Consider the following 21,804-nt stretch of genomic DNA (forward strand, 5'->3'; position numbering starts at 1 on the left):
GAAGCGGCGCACGATGTATAGACTTGTTAGTTTTGCGCCGGCGTCAAAGTACTTTGGTGGAGGCACCGTGTGGATTTTGACACCTTGACCCACCGCCGGTTAATTAGATTAAAGCACGCTATCCCTGCACAGCGCACAACCAACCCGCAATTCAGAAAGCAACTGAACTCTACATCAACAACTTTTATAAATGCAATAACAAAAAAATCATATCAGTAACTATTTTATTTCTATTTCACAGGGAAAATTATTGGAAAAGAGGTTCCATCAGCGGCGTCGAATGATTTGTGCAAAGTAAGCATCTTTAACACGGTCAATTCTTACCACGTTATTGCGATTCTCTTGATCCTCTGTTTGGATACTGTCGTAGTTTGGAGCCTGAGTTTCACCAGGAAGTCGATAAACCTTGAATTATTATTTTATCTCTTTAAAATCTAATTCTCATATAAATTGATTTACCTGAAGTGGAGGAGCCTCCATAATTCGCAATGGATCCTTGCAGCCGTTCGTCCTTGGGTTAACCCAGTTGAAGATGTAATTTCGCTCAATATGCTCCCAAGAGAATGGAGTCAAAACTTTTGGGCGACATCGGAATTCGGCCCGGCCATCTCCAGGAGTCTCTTGAATCATTATCACAGTCGCCATATTCAATTCAACACCACATTGAAAAGGAAATCTTGTTCGACATCCTTTAGGAAAGCTTATTGTAGATTCAGAGATTAATTTTAGAAAAAACAAAAACTCTAAAAATATTTTAATTTTTTCTGAACCAACCCATAACGCTTGCGGAAGACTCTGAACCAGTTGTCATTGATCTTGGAGACGTTTTTTCGATCTAAATGTTATTTGAATTGAATTCAAATAATTTACACTACACTTTGCATTTCTGCACTTACTGAAAAATGGTTGTTGAAGTGAGTTCTCTGCTAGTCGAATAACGTCATCCTTGTTAAACTTGCATCTCTTAGCATTAAAAGTGACTTTACATTGCAGGGCAAGAAAATCTTCGAACTCGGTTTGCTCGGGATTGTCGCGCTTTTTTTCTACTCCAAAGTTGTCGTCTTATAATATTGAATGTAAAGAGTAAAATATTCATCTTTGCAGTACGTTCCTGATTCCTCTTTGTTATCTTGATGATGTTTCTCACGTTATGGAGCGAAATCGGCCTTTCGAACTCATCAGTAGCCCAGGTCATCAACTCTTTCTGCTTCATTGTCGGATCGGTATTTTCATACTTCTCCGCAATGAGCTTTTTGATGTCATCAGACAGTCCTCGTGGCATGATTCTCTCCTATTGTCTACAAAAAAGTAGTTTTACTTGCGAAAATTTTATATGCAAAACAGTATCTTTTAAAAATCTATCTCTGAGAAATAATGCACAAAACTCTTCCCAAGTTTGAAAATGAAGAAAAAATCACGGGGCGCGGGCTTATAAGCTCTTTCTCCGAATCGAAAATGACGACCGGCACAAGAGTTTTGCTCTCTAGATTTTGCCCGCTCCAGAAAAGACCTATCCAGCCTGCGTCTCGAAACCGACTCAAATGAAATCAACAACGACTAAGCTACTGAAGCAAAACTACCAACTCCTGCACCGCATTTTCGAACAGAAGAAACTGACACATTCAGATGAAACTACAGTCATTAACTGAGTTTCATCATTTCGATAGTTTTTGTTTTAAAAAATTGTTTATTGAAGTATTTGATGAGAGCAAGAGAACTTGCTCTCACTGGAAGACTTTTTGTGAAGAAAGAATCTTGGTTTTTTGTCGCCCAATCACTAGAATAGCAATTGGACAGGAAGTTGAAACAATAAGGGAGGTGCCTGAAATATTTTTACGCTGGTTTTTGCCGCTTTTTGCAGTTTCTTACCTGGTAATCTTGATTTTTCGGACCCAAAATACGTCCTACCCACTCTTCAGGTGGCTAGAAAGTGAATGGCTGAAATTCAAATTGGTCTGAAAACAACTTCGATTCTAGAGAATCTGAGTACCTTGTTTTGGGTAGGAGCTCATCCAGCTCTGGAATCTTTGGCGCGGGAGCTTTAGTAAACGAGTACTTGGCACAAATGGCGTCTATCAGTGGTGCCTCAGTTTTCTCGCGCGATGCTAGTTTTGCTGCCTAAAATGATGATAAAAATTTTATTTTATCATAAAATAAAGGCTCAGAAAAGGGATGAAAATTCTTACCCTCTTGAGTCGAATGTTTTCAATCGCTTTCTCCAGCCTAGCCACTTCCTCGCCGGTTTCTCGGTCCTGTATCTCGTAGAACAATTTCTCCTGCGTCAGGAACGCTTCTTCTTGTGAGCTAGATGGAACTCGCTGCGCTGGAGTCGGCTGAATTTTTTTGCTTATCTCGATCGGAAGAATGCAGTTTTATCTTACCGTCATGATTCTTTTGAAAGAAGGAGCATCATCCTCCGTCAAATCGACAAAGCTCAAGGTCGGCGCCGAGCTCGTCTCTTTCAAAGTTCTCGAGTGCATTTCAATGAGCTGCTTGTAGTCTTCTTTAGTCAAGGTTTTCTTGCTCATACTCATCATCGGCGTTCTCGGATTGCGAGTAGAACGCTTTGTCACGAGACCGCTTTTCGTCGCCGTCGGGCTGCTTGTTCGCCAGGAGACCTCTTCTAAAAACGATGGATAAGTAAATGTTTTATAATTTTCAGAATACCTTTCAAATCGCTTCGGGCTCCGAACCTCTTATTCTTTCCAGGTGAGGGGCAGTCAGAGGAAACGGCCTCGGAGACCTCTGAAAGAAGATTGCTCCCCGTCTCCGGCTCACTCATTTGTCTCGACTTTAGTTTCGGAAGATCCATATCATCAGCCCTATTTTGCATATCCGTCACCACGAGGCTCGATATCGTGGCATCATTCCCTTTACACAAAGTGTCCAGAGCATGTCTCAATTGAGATGTCTGGCGGGATGGCCAATTAATCTCCTGATGCCGCATTGCGTACGTTTCCGTCAGGAAATATTTTAATTTCGTTTCAAAGCTCAAATTCAATATATCTTAGTGATGATAAAAAATCGGAATGTTTCAGAGCTCTTCCTTGATAATTCCTTTTATTTTTGGCGTGAATTTACGGGTACCCTCCCAATCCCTGGGCAAAATCGAAAATCCAGGGATTCGGAGGGTCAAATCCAAAATGTTCTAGAAATGTCTTTTAGCTATTTTACATCAGATTCATTGATTAGTTTTTTCTAATAATTGGTTAGGGTTGAAAGCAAAACAACTTTAGCGAACTTATCTTTATGCATAGATGCAATATTTGTGAGCATACACTATTGATTGAATTCAAATGAAGTAATGCTTAAAATTAAAGCCTCAAAATCTTCATTAATATGGTCTCATAATTATTATGATAAAAATGTCGGTTGGAAACTACTTTTTGCTTCTATTCGATTTCCTTCTTTTAGGGTTAGTGTTTTATCAAACATGACATACAAGCTTTCTTGTAAAATGCTTAAATTTTTGATATATTTTGAAAAATGATAAATAAAAGATGTTTTTTGATCATTTGTAGGGGTTTTCTAGAACATCACCCTCCGAATCCCTGGACTTTCGCGAAAAACCCAGGGATTCGGAGGGTGCCCAGGGATTCGGAGGGTCACCCTGAATTTACGAGTAGATCTATTCTTATACCAATATATCAAATCTTTTTCGAAAGAATCTTTAATATCAGCATACTTGATAACAACCATGCCTAGAAAATTATTCCTTTAACACTAGAAATATATTTTTTGAGAAAACTGAAAAGTTCTTGTTTCAAGGAACGAGTATGCTCAGGTGAAAGAGCATCCTCGATTACGTATGCTGACTCAATCCGGTGGGGGGCTGAAAACGGAAATTTTCGAAAAAATGGGGTCGAAATCTCGAAAATGGTGGTTCTTATGACGCCAGTTTTGGGTACTTTTACTTTCCCGTTTTAAAAGGTCAATAGCTCATTTTGTAGCTCAGAGCCTGTGCTTTGCTGCAATGTATAGATGAGCCGGTCAGTATAAGCCAAAAATTATTCTCAGGACCTGAGAAGGTTGGGTACTTTTTCGCGATAAGCATGTCCCTTTCTTCTTTGATTTTGGCTAATTTTGTTCTATGTCAGGGCTGGCTGAATAAAGATTGTTATTATTGCCACTTATTGCCACTCTCTGCCGGAGGACCTCCCGGAGGACCCTTTTCATGGAAGACCAACTGCTGGAAGACCAATATAAAAAAAAATAAATAAATAGCCTTGCTTGGCCACCTATTGCCACATTTGGCAAATTTCGGTCGCTTTCTGCCGGAGGACCTCCCGGAGGACCCCCTTACTGGAAGACCAACTGAAGGGTAGGCCATGCCCGTTTATTTTATTCAATCAGAGTCAGGGCGAAGCCGACCCGAAGGGGAGGCCACGCCCCTTCATATTATTCAATAAGAGTCAGGGCGAAGCCGAGCCGAAGGGGAAGCCAAGCCCGTTCATTTTATTCAATCAGAGTCGTTTATCTTTAACAGTAATAATAAGCAAGCTAGAATAGTGAAACACAAGTCGATATTTATCTATCCAAGAGAAACAGCGTACTAAGGTAGTAGAGAGAAACAGGCGTTTTGAATAGTTTCTGCTTGTTGAAATGAAGCATCAGAAGCTACAGTTAGTAGTTTTTGGGCCGAGTATTGAATCACGCCGGCGCGTTGAAAGTTGATAGTAGTTACAGGCGTGTAATAAAGAAATGCATGTGTGACTGTAAAGAGATAAAGGCAGTGAAGTGACTGAAATTAAGGTGAAAGCACATGAATGATTTAGCACAGTAAAAAGTTCTATTGTTCGAGTCGCTGCTTGAGGCTAGGTAGAATCTTGACGGCGGCGACGTTGCTTCTCATGCCCTTGATAGTGTTGATGACACTGTCGCGGAGGCGGCGGGCTTCCCAGGCGGTGTTGTGATTTTCCCTGCAGGAGGGGTACTGCTTCATTTCGAAGCTCTAAAATTAAGGATAAGTGGGGTGGAAACTGGCCTTAATTCTTACCAAAAATCTCGTTCGGAGGATTGAAGTAACGCGGTTGATCTGGGGGATCACCATAAGCAGCCGCTCGTCCAGGAGCCTGAACGAGTGACCGCCCATGGGCTTCAGGATCTGGTCGATCCGACAGTACGGATAGTCTGCCTGGAACCGTTTGAAGCTCTCGATGTACTTCTGAAGGGTCTCTCGGGTCTCTTTGACCTTTTTGCGGTTTGAAACTGGCATTGGAAAAGGGCTATTTGGGCTCTCTGCTGTTTTCAGGGAGGAGCCGAAAACTCGAATGTATGTGATAGTGAATGCTTGATGGTTAAATAGAAAAAATCGTCGATTGATGGCGCCTCGTGTAAAGTTTGATTTTTTATCTGCGGCTGCGTATCCGGTTAGTTTCAGCTGTTTGCGATCAAATATAGTAGTGAGACACTTTTGATCCTCGCGGGTGATAGGGCTCGCGCAGGAGACGTCGATTAAGATTGAAATACAAAATAGTTAACTAAGGACGGTTGATATCACAACTACTGTACATTCTTAATATGACAAATGACAGTCCATAAATGAAAGATGATCACTTGAACTTGGTCAATGTAATCATTTGGAAATTAAACTACCTTAATTAAACTACAGTTCGTCAAAGAGACTTTCTTTCCTTACCAAATTTGGTCGGGAAGAGGGTTAGAAAATATCAAACAAAGGAATTTAACACGGCCGGAGTCCGGAGCCGCAATTCAAGGCTTAGGCTTTTTTGTGTTTTCTTATCAGAACTTTTATTCTCGTATATTCAAATAGTCTAGCAACCATAAATAAGAACACTTATAATTAAGGGTGTCAGTAGCGGGAGTCTAAATTATCTCCAGATTTTGGCATAAAATCATCAATTTATTAAGCACGCGACGGGCCAGAGGCCCTTACGCGCGCATTTTCTGGTAGAGAACTCATTGGGTTGGCGGGGCCCAACTCTCGCTCTTGTTCAGAACACTAATTTTCGCCAGGATTTGGTCAGACAAGACCCGGTTTGTACCCAACCGGGCGGCGCAGGGCGGCGCAAGGCGGCGCAAGGCGGCGCTAGGCGGCGCAAGGCGGCGCTATTCAGTACCCCCCCAGGAAAAGGGTCCTCCGGGAGGTCCTCCGGCAGAGAGTGGCAATAAGTGGCAATAATAACAATCTTTATTCAGCCAGCCCTGACATAGAACAAAATTAGCCAAAATCAAAGAAGAAAGGGACATGCTTATCGCGAAAAAGTACCCAACCTTCTCAGGTCCTGAGAATAATTTTTGGCTTATACTGACCGGCTCATCTATACATTGCAGCAAAGCACAGGCTCTGAGCTACAAAATGAGCTATTGACCTTTTAAAACGGGAAAGTAAAAGTACCCAAAACTGGCGTCATAAGAACCACCATTTTCGAGATTTCGACCCCATTTTTTCGAAAATTTCCGTTTTCAGCCCCCCACCGGATTGAGTCAGCATACGTAATCGAGGATGCTCTTTCACCTGAGCATACTCGTTCCTTGAAACAAGAACTTTTCAGTTTTCTCAAAAAATATATTTCTAGTAAGAATAATATTCTTTACTGCAAGTTTGTCATATCAACAGAATAAAGTTAATTCAACAGAAACGTTTAATTACGCTCTGGGGTGGTGGTCGGTTAGGGTTGGGGTTAGGGTTAGGGTTAGGGTTACTTCCATCTCTTGGAAAGAATTCTCTGCTATCAAATTTTTCAAATTTTTCAATTTCAAGCAGGTGCAATTATATCCAAATAAGGCGTTTGCGCTTTTCGCGCACTTATTTTCATTTCCAAATAAATGTCCAAATTATGTCGAAGCGCTTTTCGCGCTATTGCTTTTTAAAAATATTTTTTTTCCGTCTTAATGTTTTTATAGTGCTAAATGTTAAAATAGTGCTGATTATAAAAAAATATATAAAACGGTTTTTCACATTTATTATCTCATAATTTTGTGTTCAATTTTAGTGTGAGGAAATTGGTTCGAAAATGTTGAAATTACTGCCGAAATCATTTTTAAAGATAATTTCAGAAGGAAATACCAGTTAGATTTGGTAAACCCTACTTGGTAACAGAATTCAATGAATCAGAGTCTAATTATTAAGTTATATAAATTAGGGGCCATTTAGTCAGGAGAGCCATTTAGTCAGGGAGCCAGTTAGACAGACCTGACTAAATGGCTCTCCTGACTAAATTTGTTTTTTCCTTGACTTTTTTTTGCTTTCTGCTTCCATGGATGCTCTTTTCGCAAATCGAAAATATCGACCGCAGTTCTCTAGAATTGTTGTCGATGTCAGGCCTTTTTTACGAAGAGTGATCAGTCTTCGGATTTATCCGAGTCCGAATGGCATTGAAAAATAGGTGAGAATTGCTGCTAAATGCGTGATTTTTGAGACTTTTTTTTTATTTTTAGTGAGTTCGACTTCTACCTCCAATCTTCCAAAAGGACGGAGGAGAAGCAAATTGAAGAAGCATCGGCAACGATGGTCTCAAAGTGAAGACTCGTCTTTTGCTCTGCGAAAGAGCGCGGGCCTTTGGAAAAGGAAGATTCTCGCCAGAGAGCAAGCGAAAAAGACCAGTCACTTACGAAACAACTCCAGAATCGAATAAAATCCAAATACTCAAAACTAAAAAAATGTATTGCGTCTTTCTTTTCTTTCAAGCGGTTGACTGTAGTTTGGTTGCATTTTGAGGTAGAGAAGGAAAGTATTAGCGTTTTCAGTGGTGATCATTGATCGAAAATTTGTTGCGAAGGGTGAGAGCGATTTTGAAGATAAAATCGAGCACCTGCATAGTCGTCTATATTTTTCAATTTGCGAAATGCAAGATCGCGGAAATCATAACGCGAAATGTAGCCAAATTGGCTGTATATTTTCTCGAACCGGTTTGATTTAGCTCTGGTCTCTCTTCAGAACGTATAATTCTTTCGCCTTTTACTAAAGAATTCCGTGGAGAGGGACACTCTTATGAGTATCTGAATTTTTCTGAAGCTCCACACGGAGCAGTAAACCCAAACCAAACCGAAAAAGAACAACGATTTCGAGTGACAGCTCTTGCTCGCGCTCAATCTTCTTTTTAGAACTGATTATTTGCTCATGAAATTATCTACTTTGATTGCTTGGTATATTGATAATTATCATGTGCAAAACAATCATCTCCGCATCAATCATTCTTTGAGAACCATTATTGGGATCTCTAGAATTGTTGTCGATGTCAGGCCTTTTTTCCGAAGAGCAGTCAGTCTTCGGATTTTCCGAGTCCGGCGCACACGAACAAATAGGTAAGAACTGCTGCTGATTGCATTTTTGAGAACTCACTTCAAATTTTAAAGGCAAAGTATGTCTAATAATAAGCCCGAGAAGTGTTTCGTCGAAAGTGTTACGCTCTGAAAAGAGCGTAATCTACGTCTCACTCGACCAGTATCGGCAACAACGACGAAAACAAGCTCAACGGTTGGAAATCAACACATTCAGCCTAACAACTCCCACAAGTTCAAGACCTAAATGATCCAACACTTGGAACACACAAAAAGATGGAAAAACCAGTCTCTTACAAAAACAACTCAAGAATCGAATAAAGTCTCAAATTCTCGAAATCAAAAATGTCTCGTCTCTTTCTTTTTTATACGGTTGGATGTCGAAAGGTTGTTGGAAGTAGAGGATGATTTTGATGTGGTATTTATTCAGTAATAGTGAGATAATGAACTGTCATACTTATGAATGAAACATGAAGTGTTCCTTATAAAAATCTGACCAGAGCCCCAGCTCTTGAAATTTGGCTCGGCTGAGAGTTACAGTTATCAGTTTCGGTTTGGTTTGGGTTTACTGCTCCGTGTGGAGCTTCAGAAAAATTCAGATACTCATAAGAGTGTCCCTCTCCACGGAATTCTTTAGTAAAAGGCGAAAGAATTATACGTTTTGAAGAGAGACCAGAGCTAATGATTAGTTGTCCAACTAGAATCCCGAGCCGTCGAGTTGAGCGCCGCATTATGGTCTTTTCGTGGAGCGACGCACAGAGCGCGGCGCTATTTTTCAGCCAATGAGAATCGAAAGAAATTGAGAAAGAGAAGGAAAATGATCAGAAGTTTTAGCGGTAAGAGATTTCTGAATGTTGGGAATGCGCACTTTGGAAGATCTTTTAAATATGAGAAGCCAGATACCCAAAGGCCGATTGACAAAGGTAATTGAATTAATACAGGTAGAAATTAATTTGTCTATCAAAGATTATATTCTAAAATTAGTCTTCAGCAAAATACGAAGCTGACAAAGCCCGTTTTCAAACTAAAATGCCCGGCGCCATGCCGAAACGTTTTCTGAGGAAGATTCATCAAGTGCGCGCTGATCAAAGTTCCTGGGACCGAATGGACACCGACGAAAAACGCGCTCACATCGAGCGAGAAAAGGACCCCTTCCAGCCTGTAGTTTCCAACTTTGACGCGTACAAGAAGCAAATACGCTCGTCCCTGCGCCGCCCTCTTGAAGTTGTTTCAATTCCTGGGACGGACTCGGCTCCGCTGATCACTTGCTCCGGAACTGGCAACGCGAGCAACTTCAATCTCCAGAGCAACGAACGGTACCAGACATTCACGAAGATCCGTCTCTTTTCTGACACTTTCTCGTCCTCAGTTACTGACTCGACAAAGACTCGTCGTCCTGAGATCAACTTCAACGCTGTAGAATCAAATCGTTCGCTTTCTTCCAGCTCTTTTGCTTCGACAGAACTATCAGATGACCTCAAGAATAGCTTGGCCAATCTGAACTTTGTAAAAATGTCCAATATACAAAAAGAGGTCCTCGAAACATTCTTCAATTTCCCGGAAGCAGACATTGTTGGCATATCGGAAACCGGAAGTGGGAAGACATTGGCCTATATCTTGCCAGTCCTTCACAGCTGGTTGGAAAAAGGGTCGACTGCGCTGATTATCACGACGCAAAATCATTTGGCACTGCAGATTCGCGAATTGGCAGAAGAACTCATTCAACAGCTAGGCATTGGTAACAAGACTGATTCTTTCTAGGTCTGTTTAACAACCTTTAGATCCTTCCGAAGTTGTCTCTCTCACAGAAGTCGTGCCTATTATGATCAGAACTTTGCACTCGATCGACGCTGGAACAATACGTCGCGACTTGTTGGTTTTCGACGAGGCGGACGAAGTGTTCTCAAGTCAGAACTTTGCAAAGTCGTCGCAGCTCCTCTCTCTTGAAGGACAAAAAATACTCCTCGCGCCATTTCACTTCTCGGAAACGCAGTGGCCCTTGGTGCGAGAGTCACTTGGAAACAGGATCAACCTGGAGACAGACCTAGCAAATCGAATCCCTCTTCATATTCCACAAAAATTCCGCCGTCTCAAGCCAGAAGAACGCTCTTTGGACATCATCAAACGCCTCAAGAGCGGAAAACGAACGATCATCTACGTTAATCGATACAAAGAAGCGGTTTTTGTCGAGAGGCTGCTGAAGATGTACGAAGATGATGGATTTCAAACGATTCGAAAGGGGATGAACTCGCGTGAAGTTAGAATGGCTATCGATGATTTTGAAAGCGGGAAGATATCTGTTTTGATTGGAACGGACAAAATCAGCCGCGGAATTGACTTCTCTGCTTTAGAACAGGTAAGCTGACTTCTAGTCAACCAACAACCTCCATTTTTTAAAATATGCTCAATCCTACAAATTTAGATCATCAACTTCTGCCCACCCTATTCCGCCGCTGACTACTTGAACAGAATCGGTCGCACAGGAAGATTGGGCCAGTCGTTTGTCTCCAGTGTTATTACATACGCTGTAGATTCGAAAGAGCGAGAAAATTTACAAAGAGTGAAACTCATTGAAGAAGCTGTCAGAAGACATTCGAAGATTTCGGAACTTGATCCAAATTTTAATTTTGACCAGCATGCGAAAATTGTGCAAGAAAGAAAATACACTGCTAAAAGTTGAGAAAAAGATCAGAGAAAGAGAGTCTTCAAGACACTATCTCTTGCTGTGTGTTTGTATGAGTACTTGCTTTATTCTAGCTAAAGGAAAGGGCAGTGGGATTAATGAATTTTATAATGGACTAAGGGCAGGTTCTTTCTTAGAATAGCAGTTGTTTGTTGGCGATTTCGACGAGGATTGCTTTTCGCATCGTCTGCATGTTCTCGGCTTTGAAGTTGAACTCATTCAAGCCGCGGGAAAGGTAGTCGCCGAACTTGCAGGTGAAGACTCCGCAATCGCTGCTGTTGTCTTGCTGCGGCACTTGGTGAGACCAGGATTCGGTTGCCCAGTCCGGCGAGAGCTCTGAGCCCCTTTTCACTAGATGGAGGTTAATTTTGCATCAAATAATACGATTCATATTTGAAGGAAGTTTGCCCGGAAAAAATGTTGGTTTTTCAACAAGATATCCTTTATATAAAATTACCTTCGTGCTCGACTCTTAGATACTCAAGAATGAGTTCTCTGCACTCTTCATTCGAGGCACCCATGGAGTCCAGATAGATCACCTTCTTTTCCTTCATCAGAGCAGCCGCGATCGTCCAATGAACCCCGAGATGGATCGGAAAGAGCAGCCTATCCATTGCGAATATGTCGACCTTTTTCGTCCAGCGTTTCACGCCCTTGTGCCCGTTCTGCTTGACTTTCGGGTAGAAGAATGTCTTGAAGCAAAAGACTCGCGGGAGCTCTTTATCTGCTTCTGCGCGTTGCATTATCAGGTTGAAGTAACAGTTGATCACCAAATCATTCAACCACTGCCTGCCTAAAAATGAACTTCAGTTAAACTTTGATCTAAAATTTTTTCTACCTCTAAGTGTCAGGAGATCACTCTTCTTGCATTCTTCGCCGGCGATTTCTGCCACAATTTTATCTCGTCCTCTCGACCAAACAGAATCGACAAGCGCCAGTTGATCCTCATCCAGTTCTGGAATCTTTGGCGCGGGAGCTTTAGTAAACAAGTACTTGGCACAAATGGCGTCTATCAGTGGTGCCTCAGTTTTCTCGCGAGATGCTAGTTTTGCTGCCTAAAATGATGATAAAATAAAGGCTCAGAAAAGGGATGAAATTCGTACCCTCTTGAGTCGAATGTTTTCAAGCTCTTTCTCCAGCCTAGCCACTTCCTCGCCGGTTTCTCGGTCCTGTATCTCGTAGAACAATTTCTCCTGCGTCAGGAACGCTTCTTCTTGTGAGCTAGATGGCGAGCCCTTTGGCTTCAAGCCCTGAGCCAAGGATGCTCTGCTTTCTTTCTCTTCGATGATTTTCAATCGTGTTGAAACTCGCTGCGCTGGAGTCGGCTGAATGTTTTTGTTTATCTCGACCGGGAGAATGCAGTTTTATCTTACCGTCATGATTCTTTTGAAAGAAGGAGCATCATCCTCCGTCAAATCGACAAAGCTCAAGGTCGGCGCCGAGCTCGTCTCTTTCAAAGTTCTCGAGTGCATTTCAATGAGCTGCTTGTAGTCTTCCTTAGTCAAGGTTTTCTTGCTCATACTCATCATCGGCGTTCTCGGATTGCGAGTAGAACGCTTTGTCACGAGACCGCTTTTAGTCGCCTTCGGGCTGCTTGTTCGCCAGGAAACCTCTTCTAAAAAAGATGGATAAGTAAATGTTTTATAATTTTCAGAATACCTTTCAAATCGCTTCGGGCTCCGAACCTCTTATTCTTTCTCATTCTAATTCCAGGTGAGGGGCAGTAAGAGGAAACGGCCTTGGAGACCTTTGAAAGAAGATTGCTCCCCGTCTCCGGCTCACTCATTTTTCTCGACTTTGGTTTCGGAAGATCCAAATCATCAGCCCTATTTTCTTAAGTGAAAGGGCTCGAATCTGCAACTGTTACTTACGATTCTTGACTCGGTGTTGCTCTCTTCGGTGGTACTGACTTCTGCCTGGGCGAGATCGGAAGTCTACCACTTTGCTGCTCTTTTTTAAGAAAACTCAACATTGTAAAACTGTTTCTCGATTTCAGTCTGAAACTTTTCCGTTACTTTTTGGCGAAGGGCAGTCGAATCGCCGGTTTATTGGGCAGCGATCTGATCGGATAGGGCGGACGAAGGCCAAAGTAACAGATCGAACCATCACAATTCATTAAAAATTTCGAAAGGATAATATCTTTTTAGTGAACGAAATGTCGAGTATTTAGAGTTTCTTTATTCAATGAAGAAAAACGGCAGTGAAGGTGTCTGATTTTGAAACAATTGCTCTAAGGAGTCAGTGTTTTCCGGCAGCTGTAAAGAATTCTACGCCTGATGACATGACTATCATGGTGAATATGTGTTGATTGTGTGCCTGAAACATTGTTCACAAATCAGCACCAAGCTAGTGAGAACAAACCTAGTTGAATGAATCCACTGACTCTTCCGTCTGCTCCTCCGATCAATATCTTTCGTCCCTGTATCTCCAAATTCTTGAATCCATCAAGTTTCAATTGCCTAGCAAGTCCCTCGACTAAAAGTTTCTCATCAAAAAGCGTGAAGTTTCAACCATGCTTACCCGTCATTGATCCCCACAGTTTTTGCTCAATGTTTGATGTCCCTTCATAGTCTGTCGAGAATCTGAACTGGCCATTTGAAATGTTGAGCGTTCCCGAAATTGGGCCAACGAGGATTTCCGGATTGCTTGGAGCTGGTCGTAGGCCGAATCTACTCGCAGCAGAAACGTCCATCTGAATTGAAGAAGATGATCTAGCGTTCTTTTACGTTTCAATTACTTTGACTTCTCTGAATGTCTTGAAGCTGTTGAAATTATGCGTCTTCCCCGGATGGAAAATTCTCGGAGGAATGATAGACTCTCTCAATTTCGGATGTGTAAGCAAAATCGCCTGAAAAAGCAAGTTTAATTTCTGACTAACATGTGTTTCTCTTACTTGACAGATGATCAGCTCCTTTGGCTTGAGTTCTTGGATCATGATCTTCGCACTGGAAGTTGTCATTCTTGTATCAACAGGAACATGCTTTACGTTCATTCTACCAGCAAAGGCGTGAATCGGAAAACCAGCTTCAGTGCTTATAAATCTATTCCTCGGGTTCTTACTCCAGTCCTTTCCCAACTTGCGTGAAAGACCAAGTTCTAAGCAGGGATGTCCGCCGAAGAACACAGCCGGACTTCTGAAATTGTCTGAGAGGCCTTCGTTCGTATCTTCCAAAATTTTCAGCCTGCCCTTTTCGATGGCGATATCGTGATCGAATGGAAACTGAGGAAGAGCTGCCTTTTCTTGCTTGGCTTCTGACAAAGCCTGAATTATTCCAGTTAAGTTTTACTGAACATAAAGAGGAAAGAAAACCTCAGGGTAGATTTGGGCGTGAGCAAGAGCTGCCTTGGCGATGGGAGAAATGAAGTAAAAAGGGATGTGTCCTCTACCCATTTGGCTCAGATAGTCTATGAAAATCTCCAGCAAATCAAGCATAACTCCTGTCGGAAAAACGGGAAACATGACGCTGCCGCCGCGTTTGATAGTTTCATCTAGTGTCTGGCAGGCTTCGTTGACGGATCTGTCCGGCGAATAACCAGGGCAAGATTTTAGCCCGTTGATAATGAGCATGTCAGAGTCTTTCAAAGCGTTCGTGTCGACTCTAGACGCATGTGTCTTTAGACTAGTGTGATCGCAGACGTAAGAGATCTTCTTGTCGTATATTTCAATGACCCAGTTGCAAGAGCCGATGCAGAAGCCGCTTGAATGAGCCGTGATGGTTGCAATGCCATAGAGGTCAATTACTTCGCCGTAGTTGATTGCCTTGACGAATGAAAAACATGCATCGATTTGCTCAGACTCTGCCATCTTTTCTCCAGGCATACTACCTGTAGGTCTTCCTGTTAGTTCATTGCTTCGGATATCGTTCTCTACTTCTTGCATGTAAATACTGATTTCTACAAAGAAAAGCTAGAGATTCTGATTGTTAACCAGTCTTACCGACCTTTCAGATAGATTTTGGCGAATTCGAAAGTAGGTAAGGTGCAATAAATAATCCCTCCCCAATCTTTCTCTTTCCACGATTTGGAAATCCAAGGCAACCCGGCAAAAGAATGATAATTGGAGACAATGATCACATCGATCTCGTATAAATCGACGTAGCTGTTGACTGGGGGAATGAGAAGTCGAGGAGGACAGGGTTTGTGCGAGTGGCGACCGTTTATGAGACTAGAGAAGTCTAGACAGCAATCTGCGAGAATAACGATGCTTTCTGTTCGAAAGAGCCAACATGGAGATGTGTTAGGTGAAATATTGGTCACCTCCATTCTTAATTTTATTTTATTCTTAATTTTAAAGCACCTGCATTTCTGCTTTGCAAATCACAAAATAAAATAAAATATACGCCCATCAGAGTTTGAGAAAAGAAGCGACATTTTCTCACACTCCAAAAAAATATAAGAAAATAAATTATCCGTGTATTTGAATAAAATTTCATCAAGACAAAAAGCGAGACTTCATTTTTAATTTGTGAGGTTCTGAGAAGTGGTGAAGGAAAATTTTGGCGAGAGCAATTGGTGACTGAGTACAGTACTAAGTGGCATTTCTTGAAACTTGATTTTAGAAAAATTATGAAGATAAAAAGGCATATAACAATGTGGTTTGAAAATTGTTGCTAAAAAGAAGTGCGTCGTTTCTTGTCAGGATTAGTCGGACTCGGCCGGGGGAGAATGCAAAAAGAAGTGAGGAACAGAATGGCAGAGATCAGTTGCAGGCCAGGCACCATGATTAACATTGCGCTGTGAAAGGAGAGGACTTGACGAAGGAGGCTGATAAACGCCGCAGAATTCTGACAAACGAGGCGGAGGATGAAAATCGTGTAGCCGATAGCCTTCAAAACACGTAATAATCAAAATTAATCGGTCCGGCTGAGCATTACCTGCCCCTGAATGCGGGAGGGGAAAAAGCTGGAATAGCAGACGAGGAAGATCCCGAACCACATCTCGATGATCATATAAGCAAGATAGAGAAGGTAAAAACAATACGGAGAATCCACAGTGAGCACGACTGCCATCAGAGGGCCACCAACAAACTGCGACAAAAAGAGAACCAACAGTCCCGCTCTTGGCCCCGCCAGCCGCTCGTTCTTCTGAATCGCATCGGTGAGCAAGCCGCCCAGGAAGGATCCACTGACTCCGGCGACTATTGGCGCAAATGGAAGATAACTCTCCGCCTCTTCAAATTTCCGCTCGTTTTTGAAGTAATCCACCTGATTGTAGCCGAACGTGAAGCCGGCTGTATGGCGGCATAAGGCGCCTATAAGCATTAAAAGCGTTTCATTTCGTTTGGCGATGTTGAGTATTTCAAGCAGATTCTTCTTCAGCTCTTCGAGTGCTGGAGCTTGTGGATTCACTTTTTCTCCTTTAGAATACGCCGAGCTTTTTGCTGACTTTTTTCTGCGACTTAATTCTAAATTTTATAAGTAAAAGTGGGACTAATTTGATTACCTAGAATCAAGATGGAGACAAAACATAAAAAGCACAGGCACCCCAGGGAATAATAACTCCACCAAAACTTGTCTTGCGTGATTTTGTTCAAGACGATGGCGGAAGAATAAGCTAAATAAATCGCCCAGTTGTAGACTCCCATTGCTTTTGATGTGTGTTTCACGAAGAGAGAGGTGATGACGGTGACGCAAATCGGCTGAATTGCTCCTTCAGCAGCTCCGGTCAGAACGCGGAGAAGGGCAGCGATTCCGTAAGACCAGGCGTGAGGAACTGCTAATTGAGTGAAGCCCAATATAAGGACGGATGCAGCCAAGTAGAGCAGGCGGCGATCGGCATCGTCAGCAGCAAAACCAAAGAGAATGGTAGTGATAGAAACTGGCACCACGTAAAGAGTCGCTAAGATCATCTGTATTGGGGCCTCGTCCGTGAAGGTGCAGGTACAGTTAGAGGCGCAAAGGCTTCCATTCTTGAATAACTTATTTGAGGTCCTTATTTCTGGAGTTTCTAATTTTGACTTGTAAAAAATACTTATTATACATTATCTGTGTAAATAGTTAACTCGAAAATAGCCCAATAATAAAATTGCTAAAATTAAAGACAAATTACTTATGAATCATAACCTATGATACAGCTACGTGACTTTCGTAAGACTCCTCAAAAATTCATAAAAGGCCATAAATTCAAATCATTGATACGATCAATTTTTAGTGCTAATAATTCACCTTTCCTGTCCATCGACGAGCTCACAATCGAGTCTACCGACTCCTCCAAATGTAGCAGCGGCTAATTGCTTCTGGTTCATGGCAGGCATGTAGAGAATCTGCTGTGCGCAGAAAAATGTAAACGAGAAAACGGCGAGGTAAACGAGCTTTTCGGCATTCTTGCCCATTCTGAATTTCTTGACTCTAACTCTGCTTTTTGATGTTGCGTCTTTTGAACTGAACGGGATTTGTTGTTTTGTAATTGTTTCATTAGGGAAGTTAATAATCCTAGAGACGAGGCCACTTACGCTCTTCTGGGCGCGCGAAGAAACGCATCTTTCGCCGAAGCGAGTTTGAAATACTTGCAGATTAAAAGCAGAATTACGACGAGTTTAGGCTAGCAATAAATAAGTTAAGGAATCAACGAAGAAAACGAAGCAAAAGACGCATTTCTTGGCCGCGACCGAGAATAAAAAAGATGCCGAATTTAAAAAATAGATCAGTGTAATATGTGATAGGATGAACAATTGTAAATGGCCAGTGTATAATGTATAAGCGTGGTAGAAATACAGAGTTAATTTTAAATATAAAATATAGTTGCAATTGATATTGATATATACACTCGTATAACGCAGCTAGTAAGTTGATAGAAAGGAGGTAATCCTGCCGCTTTTTGCGCCGAAGTTCGATTTCCTTCGACGAAAAAAGAGGGACGAACGAAAAAGAGGGACAAGTGCACTTGAAGACATCAAAAACTTGAAGATCACTTTACTCGACTACATACAGTAAGGTTGATTTAAATACAGAGGCTCCCCAACACGCGCTAGACCTACTAAACTTAATGATTGCTGGGCAGAGTTCGAATGTATGAGCGCTAGAAGAGTAAAGTAACTTAAATAAGAAACATAAAGCAAAGTAAAGAAAAATTGACACCGATTTTATCATCATTGTATTATAAATTTTTCGTGACTACACAAAAGGACCGGAAGGTGAAAACATTGCACATGTGATTTTTGTCAAGGTGAATTTGCATGGGTTGATATTCTATGTTCTTTGTTTTTAATATACATACATATTTTATTTCATATTCTTTTGAAGATATTGTAGGAACTCGTAGTAGGATTGCTTATAAGAATCATCAACGGAGCTTTTCTCAGAGGCTTTCTGTCCAGGAGTCTTTTTTTGAAAATGGAAAAAAATGAATTCTAGTGAAAAATCGAGACCCATAACAGAGGCGGATAAGAAGTGATGATCCTTGCCTGAGAGCTTGTTCTGTCCCGTATTAATTTTCTCAGAATAGCATTATCTTTTAAGTTGCCGTCCGCTCTAAATGGACAAAGAGAAGTTACACAAAGGGGTAGCTTCGGAACAGAATTACCTTATGATCTGAATTGGCGCGCCATGGGAACGATCGTCTTGGAGGGAGTTGATAAAATTGCGCACATACGTCCTAGACTCTGGTTCGTTCGAATTTTCGTCTTCGGGCTCTTCCGGTAGCTCGAAAATGTCTCCATCCATCAATTGCCCGTATGATTTATCTAAATAATTATGATAGATTTCACTTGGCATTTTGACCATTTTCTTACCCAAAACATCTCTGAAAAATTCTTGCGGCGCGTGAACACTGATAAACAGCAATAATTTCCAGCCGCAGTCCATCAAAAACACCTGTCCTTTGCCAATACTTTCGGCAGTTAGCGGTAGACACCTCACGATCGGACTCTCTGGAACTGGGAAATCCGGATCTAATCATTTCATTTCTAATTCTGTTTTGAATAGATTTCGATTACCTGTTGCCCTGCTCGAGTCTTCGTCATTTTCGAATAATTGTTCTTGCTTGATATTGTCGATTTTGTAGAGCGCAGGGAGCCAGTGATATCTCGAATACTTCATCGGCGACTGCTTGATATCTGTCATTAGGAAGGCCTTGTTATCCAAGTTCCTATTGTCTAGCCTAACGAATGAAAAGTTAAGCTCTGTGAAACTTTAATTTTAGCTGTACCTGAATGCATCTGACTTGAGCAGGGCTGAAATATATAGAGCGAAAGGCCCAAGACTTCTTCTTGGAACGAGAACAGCAGTAGGGTCTCTTTTCTGATAAGCGGGAAGACATTCTTTGTAGTTCGACAGTGCATCAGTGGCAGCGTGAAGCAGCTACAGAAATTTTCTGTTAAAAGCCGCTTGGATGATTATACTAATGACTTACCGCTTCTCTGGCATCATTGACAGTGTGAGTTAGGGACCTTTCAACAGCAAAATGTGCCAGCATTGCAGCAACAAGCTCAGCTAGGAAAATCAATAATGGACTTTCAAATAAGAGTTGAGTTATTACCGTCAGCGTTATTGTATACATCTTGAAGCTGATTTGTTACTGGGAAGGACATCGTATGGACTCGAATTCTCCTGTCTCCCTTTGTCGAGGTGTAAAGTAACGCGCACTGGAATCCAACGTAGTCGTATCCTTTGAGATCTTCGTCAATTTGCAAACGCATTGCGTAGCCAGAGTCCGGACTAAATTAATCTTTGCTCAATTTCGAGGTTTTTATTTGAAAGGTACCTGATACACGCGAGATTAAGTAAATCCGTTGATCTAACAAAGAAGTTTCCAAAGAATGTGTGAATAGAAATGCCTCTGGTCGCTCGAACGCGCATGACAGATTCGAAACCGATTTTTCTCACGAGATAGCGGTGGAAATCGCTGCGGAATCGCTCAGATTGAACAGGATTTGTTTCAATATGCAAGCCTGGAATCGAAATAATATTTCAATCAAAGCAACTGCTTTTTACCTGGATATCTATAAACATGTCCAGCGCTATTTCTCGCCACTGGAGCCAACGAAGCAATGTCTTGGAATTGATGACCAAAGAGGAAAAGATCAATCGCTATGTGTTGCTGATTCGCTTCAATTGCCAGGGTCTTGTAAAAGTCCGTAACGCCGTTTAAACATTCACCATCATTGGGTGTCCGTTCCTGCAGTTTTCCGAGGCCCTCGGAGATCCGTGTCGTAGAGAAGAGCGATATCCTTCCGCCGTTTTTAGAAAGCATCTTTTGGCCAACAGTGATTGCCGATCCGCCGCAGGATGAGGGTGAAAGTGTTGATTTGAAAAGATTTGGCAGCATTTTGAGGAATTGTTCTATCTGTGAAGCGGATTCTTGTCGATTCACTTAAATAATTGGATAAAAAAGGAAGCGAGGGCTGCTTTTTAGAAAGAATTGCCTCGATAAATCTATGCTGAAATCAAAGAAGATAATCATTTTGTCAAGTTTGAGTTTTTTACCTAAAATAGAATCTGGCATTGGTTCAAAAGGATCATCAATATCGGAAACGGACAACAACTGCGGCTGGGCAAGTTCATCGCTCAAATTGAAGAAATGTAGCGAACTGTCGAAACACAAGAAGCCAATTTTTGTTCTCCTATCACCAGGCATATTTTTGTATTCATGTAGTAGCTCGTCCGCGAGTATTTCGAGATAGCCTGACTGGACTGCGTTGAAACTGACATCAATGATGAATAAATATTGAGCGGCTTGAGGTGGACGGGACATGTATTCGGACGGGGCGATGAATTCAACGGTTGAGTTGACACATTCCGGTCGTTCCTCTGGCTTTCCGTACTCTTTTGTAACTGGATTACTTTTGAATTCCTCCGGCACTTCATTAATTCTACTGCACAAATTGCATTTCCACCTGTTCATGTCGATAAAGCTCACGAAGGGGTTGATATAAGCGCGGCAGCTTCTACACCGCACGATATTTGACGTCGTTATTACAGGTAGTGTCAGTAAGTCTTTGTAAGGATGCAATAGGAGTCCGAAAGGGAGCTTTGCTTTTTGACAGAGAGCATCGCTCGAAGGGATCGCTTGAAGAGTACAGCTCATTACTTCTCGATCACAATTTTTTCGATTTGGAGGAATTCGCTGGATGCCCGGTGGAGGCTGCGTCTGGTACCTTACTTCGGGAGGGACATATGTGCCGTCTGCGCTCAAAATTGGAGCACGTAAATCCATTAAATTGATAGGTTCGGATTCTTGTTGATTCTGCTGGCCGCCGAAATTCATATTGCCAAATTGTTGATTTAGATTTCCTCCAGGACCTGGTGGTTGACCGTAACTGTTCATCTGGGGAGGGGGCTGCTGGGGATATCCATTGGTCATTTGTGGTTGTTGACCGATACTCGTCGGTGGTGGAGGTCTTGGCTGCGAGGTGACGGGTTGGTATGAGCCGCCAGATGGATAGGAAGGTGGCGCTTGTGGAAGCGGTGGTCGATTCGACATCTGAGGAGGTGGGACTTGCATTGGCGTTGTGTTATTCATACCAAATCCACTGGGTGGCTGGGAAGCCATCACAGGCTTCGGCGGCGCTGGCATCATTCCTGGCATTGTAGGTGGCTGCAAACTGGGCGCTGACAGCGTTGGAGGGCGCGGAGGGTGACCGGCCATCTGCGGCATTTGCATTTGGCTCGGTGGGGCACCAAGACTAGTTGGGGGCATCGGTGGCACGCCAGGTCTACTCATTTGAGGAGGTACTGCTCCAGGAGGGGGTTGCATTCCGGGCATTTGCGGCGGCTGTGGGTAACTGTTACTAGTGCCATTCTGCGGAGGCATGGTCGGCCTAGCCTGCCCGTAATTAGCTCCTGGACCGTATCCATTCTGCTGTCCTTGAGGGTACTTTCCAGGATAGCCCTGGTTATAACTCATTCCACAAACACTGCTATCACCCGGCCCTCTAAAGT

At 42.3% G+C, this 21,804-nt stretch overlaps 6 protein-coding genes and 2 non-coding genes across 9 annotated transcripts; 2 read left to right on the forward strand and 6 right to left on the reverse strand.

Moving 5' to 3' along the window:
* Positions 1-1,721: 1,721 nt before the first annotated feature.
* Positions 1,722-2,975, reverse strand: LOC145710272 (uncharacterized). Of its 2 annotated transcripts, XM_081787993.1 has the most exons (6): positions 2,668-2,975; positions 2,382-2,623; positions 2,187-2,333; positions 1,991-2,118; positions 1,870-1,938; positions 1,722-1,822 (listed from the first exon to the last, which is right to left on the reverse strand). In XM_081787993.1, exons 1-5 carry the CDS (start codon positions 2,945-2,947, stop codon positions 1,905-1,907), a joined length of 831 nt encoding a protein of 276 aa, XP_081644119.1. In that variant the 5' UTR covers positions 2,948-2,975; the 3' UTR covers positions 1,722-1,822; positions 1,870-1,904. The 2 variants fall into 2 exon arrangements, 1 of the variants encoding a protein (XP_081644119.1); XR_014135027.1 differs by having other exon boundaries at positions 1,746-1,822; positions 1,870-2,118.
* A 4,905-nt stretch (positions 2,976-7,880) lies between these two features.
* LOC145710682 (U5 spliceosomal RNA) lies at positions 7,881-7,993 on the forward strand. Its single transcript, XR_014135066.1, has one exon. It is a non-coding gene; the product is annotated as a U5 spliceosomal RNA (small nuclear RNA).
* Positions 7,994-8,812: 819 nt separating this feature from the next.
* Positions 8,813-8,925, reverse strand: LOC145710680 (U5 spliceosomal RNA). The gene has a single exon (XR_014135064.1). It is a non-coding gene; the product is annotated as a U5 spliceosomal RNA (small nuclear RNA).
* A 118-nt stretch (positions 8,926-9,043) lies between these two features.
* On the forward strand, positions 9,044-10,924 carry LOC145707411 (ATP-dependent RNA helicase SrmB-like). The gene is made up of 4 exons (XM_081784934.1): positions 9,044-9,167; positions 9,236-9,982; positions 10,026-10,600; positions 10,667-10,924. The coding sequence occupies exons 1-4, from the start codon at positions 9,062-9,064 to the stop codon at positions 10,922-10,924; spliced, it is 1,686 nt and encodes a 561-aa protein (XP_081641060.1). The 5' UTR covers positions 9,044-9,061.
* Positions 10,925-10,984: 60 nt separating this feature from the next.
* On the reverse strand, positions 10,985-12,961 carry LOC145710270 (uncharacterized). Its single transcript, XM_081787991.1, has 7 exons — positions 12,799-12,961; positions 12,587-12,753; positions 12,301-12,542; positions 12,031-12,252; positions 11,766-11,982; positions 11,385-11,720; positions 10,985-11,278 (listed from the first exon to the last, which is right to left on the reverse strand). The coding sequence occupies exons 1-7, from the start codon at positions 12,897-12,899 to the stop codon at positions 11,061-11,063; spliced, it is 1,503 nt and encodes a 500-aa protein (XP_081644117.1). The 5' UTR covers positions 12,900-12,961; the 3' UTR covers positions 10,985-11,060.
* A 126-nt stretch (positions 12,962-13,087) lies between these two features.
* On the reverse strand, positions 13,088-15,190 carry LOC145710269 (integrator complex subunit 9 homolog). The gene is made up of 7 exons (XM_081787989.1): positions 14,869-15,190; positions 14,238-14,821; positions 13,821-14,189; positions 13,665-13,775; positions 13,448-13,619; positions 13,289-13,402; positions 13,088-13,243 (listed from the first exon to the last, which is right to left on the reverse strand). Exons 1-7 carry the CDS (start codon positions 15,188-15,190, stop codon positions 13,158-13,160), a joined length of 1,758 nt encoding a protein of 585 aa, XP_081644115.1. The 3' UTR covers positions 13,088-13,157.
* Positions 15,191-15,320: 130 nt separating this feature from the next.
* On the reverse strand, positions 15,321-17,275 carry LOC145710271 (uncharacterized). Its single transcript, XM_081787992.1, has 4 exons — positions 17,092-17,275; positions 16,370-16,835; positions 15,802-16,331; positions 15,321-15,753 (listed from the first exon to the last, which is right to left on the reverse strand). The coding sequence occupies exons 2-4, from the start codon at positions 16,773-16,775 to the stop codon at positions 15,538-15,540; spliced, it is 1,152 nt and encodes a 383-aa protein (XP_081644118.1). The 5' UTR covers positions 16,776-16,835; positions 17,092-17,275; the 3' UTR covers positions 15,321-15,537.
* Positions 17,276-17,310: 35 nt separating this feature from the next.
* LOC145710268 (protein transport protein Sec24A-like) lies at positions 17,311-21,793 on the reverse strand. The gene is made up of 11 exons (XM_081787988.1): positions 20,350-21,793; positions 19,858-20,235; positions 19,628-19,814; positions 19,403-19,581; positions 19,277-19,356; positions 19,073-19,224; positions 18,861-19,024; positions 18,657-18,815; positions 18,449-18,608; positions 18,330-18,396; positions 17,311-18,195 (listed from the first exon to the last, which is right to left on the reverse strand). The coding sequence occupies exons 1-11, from the start codon at positions 21,767-21,769 to the stop codon at positions 18,148-18,150; spliced, it is 2,994 nt and encodes a 997-aa protein (XP_081644114.1). The 5' UTR covers positions 21,770-21,793; the 3' UTR covers positions 17,311-18,147.
* Between the last annotated feature and the right edge of the window lie 11 nt (positions 21,794-21,804).

The sequence above is a fragment of the Oikopleura dioica genome, chromosome XSR (genome assembly GCF_907165135.1).
Source record: "Oikopleura dioica chromosome XSR, OKI2018_I68_1.0, whole genome shotgun sequence".
NCBI lineage: Eukaryota > Metazoa > Chordata > Appendicularia > Copelata > Oikopleuridae > Oikopleura > Oikopleura dioica.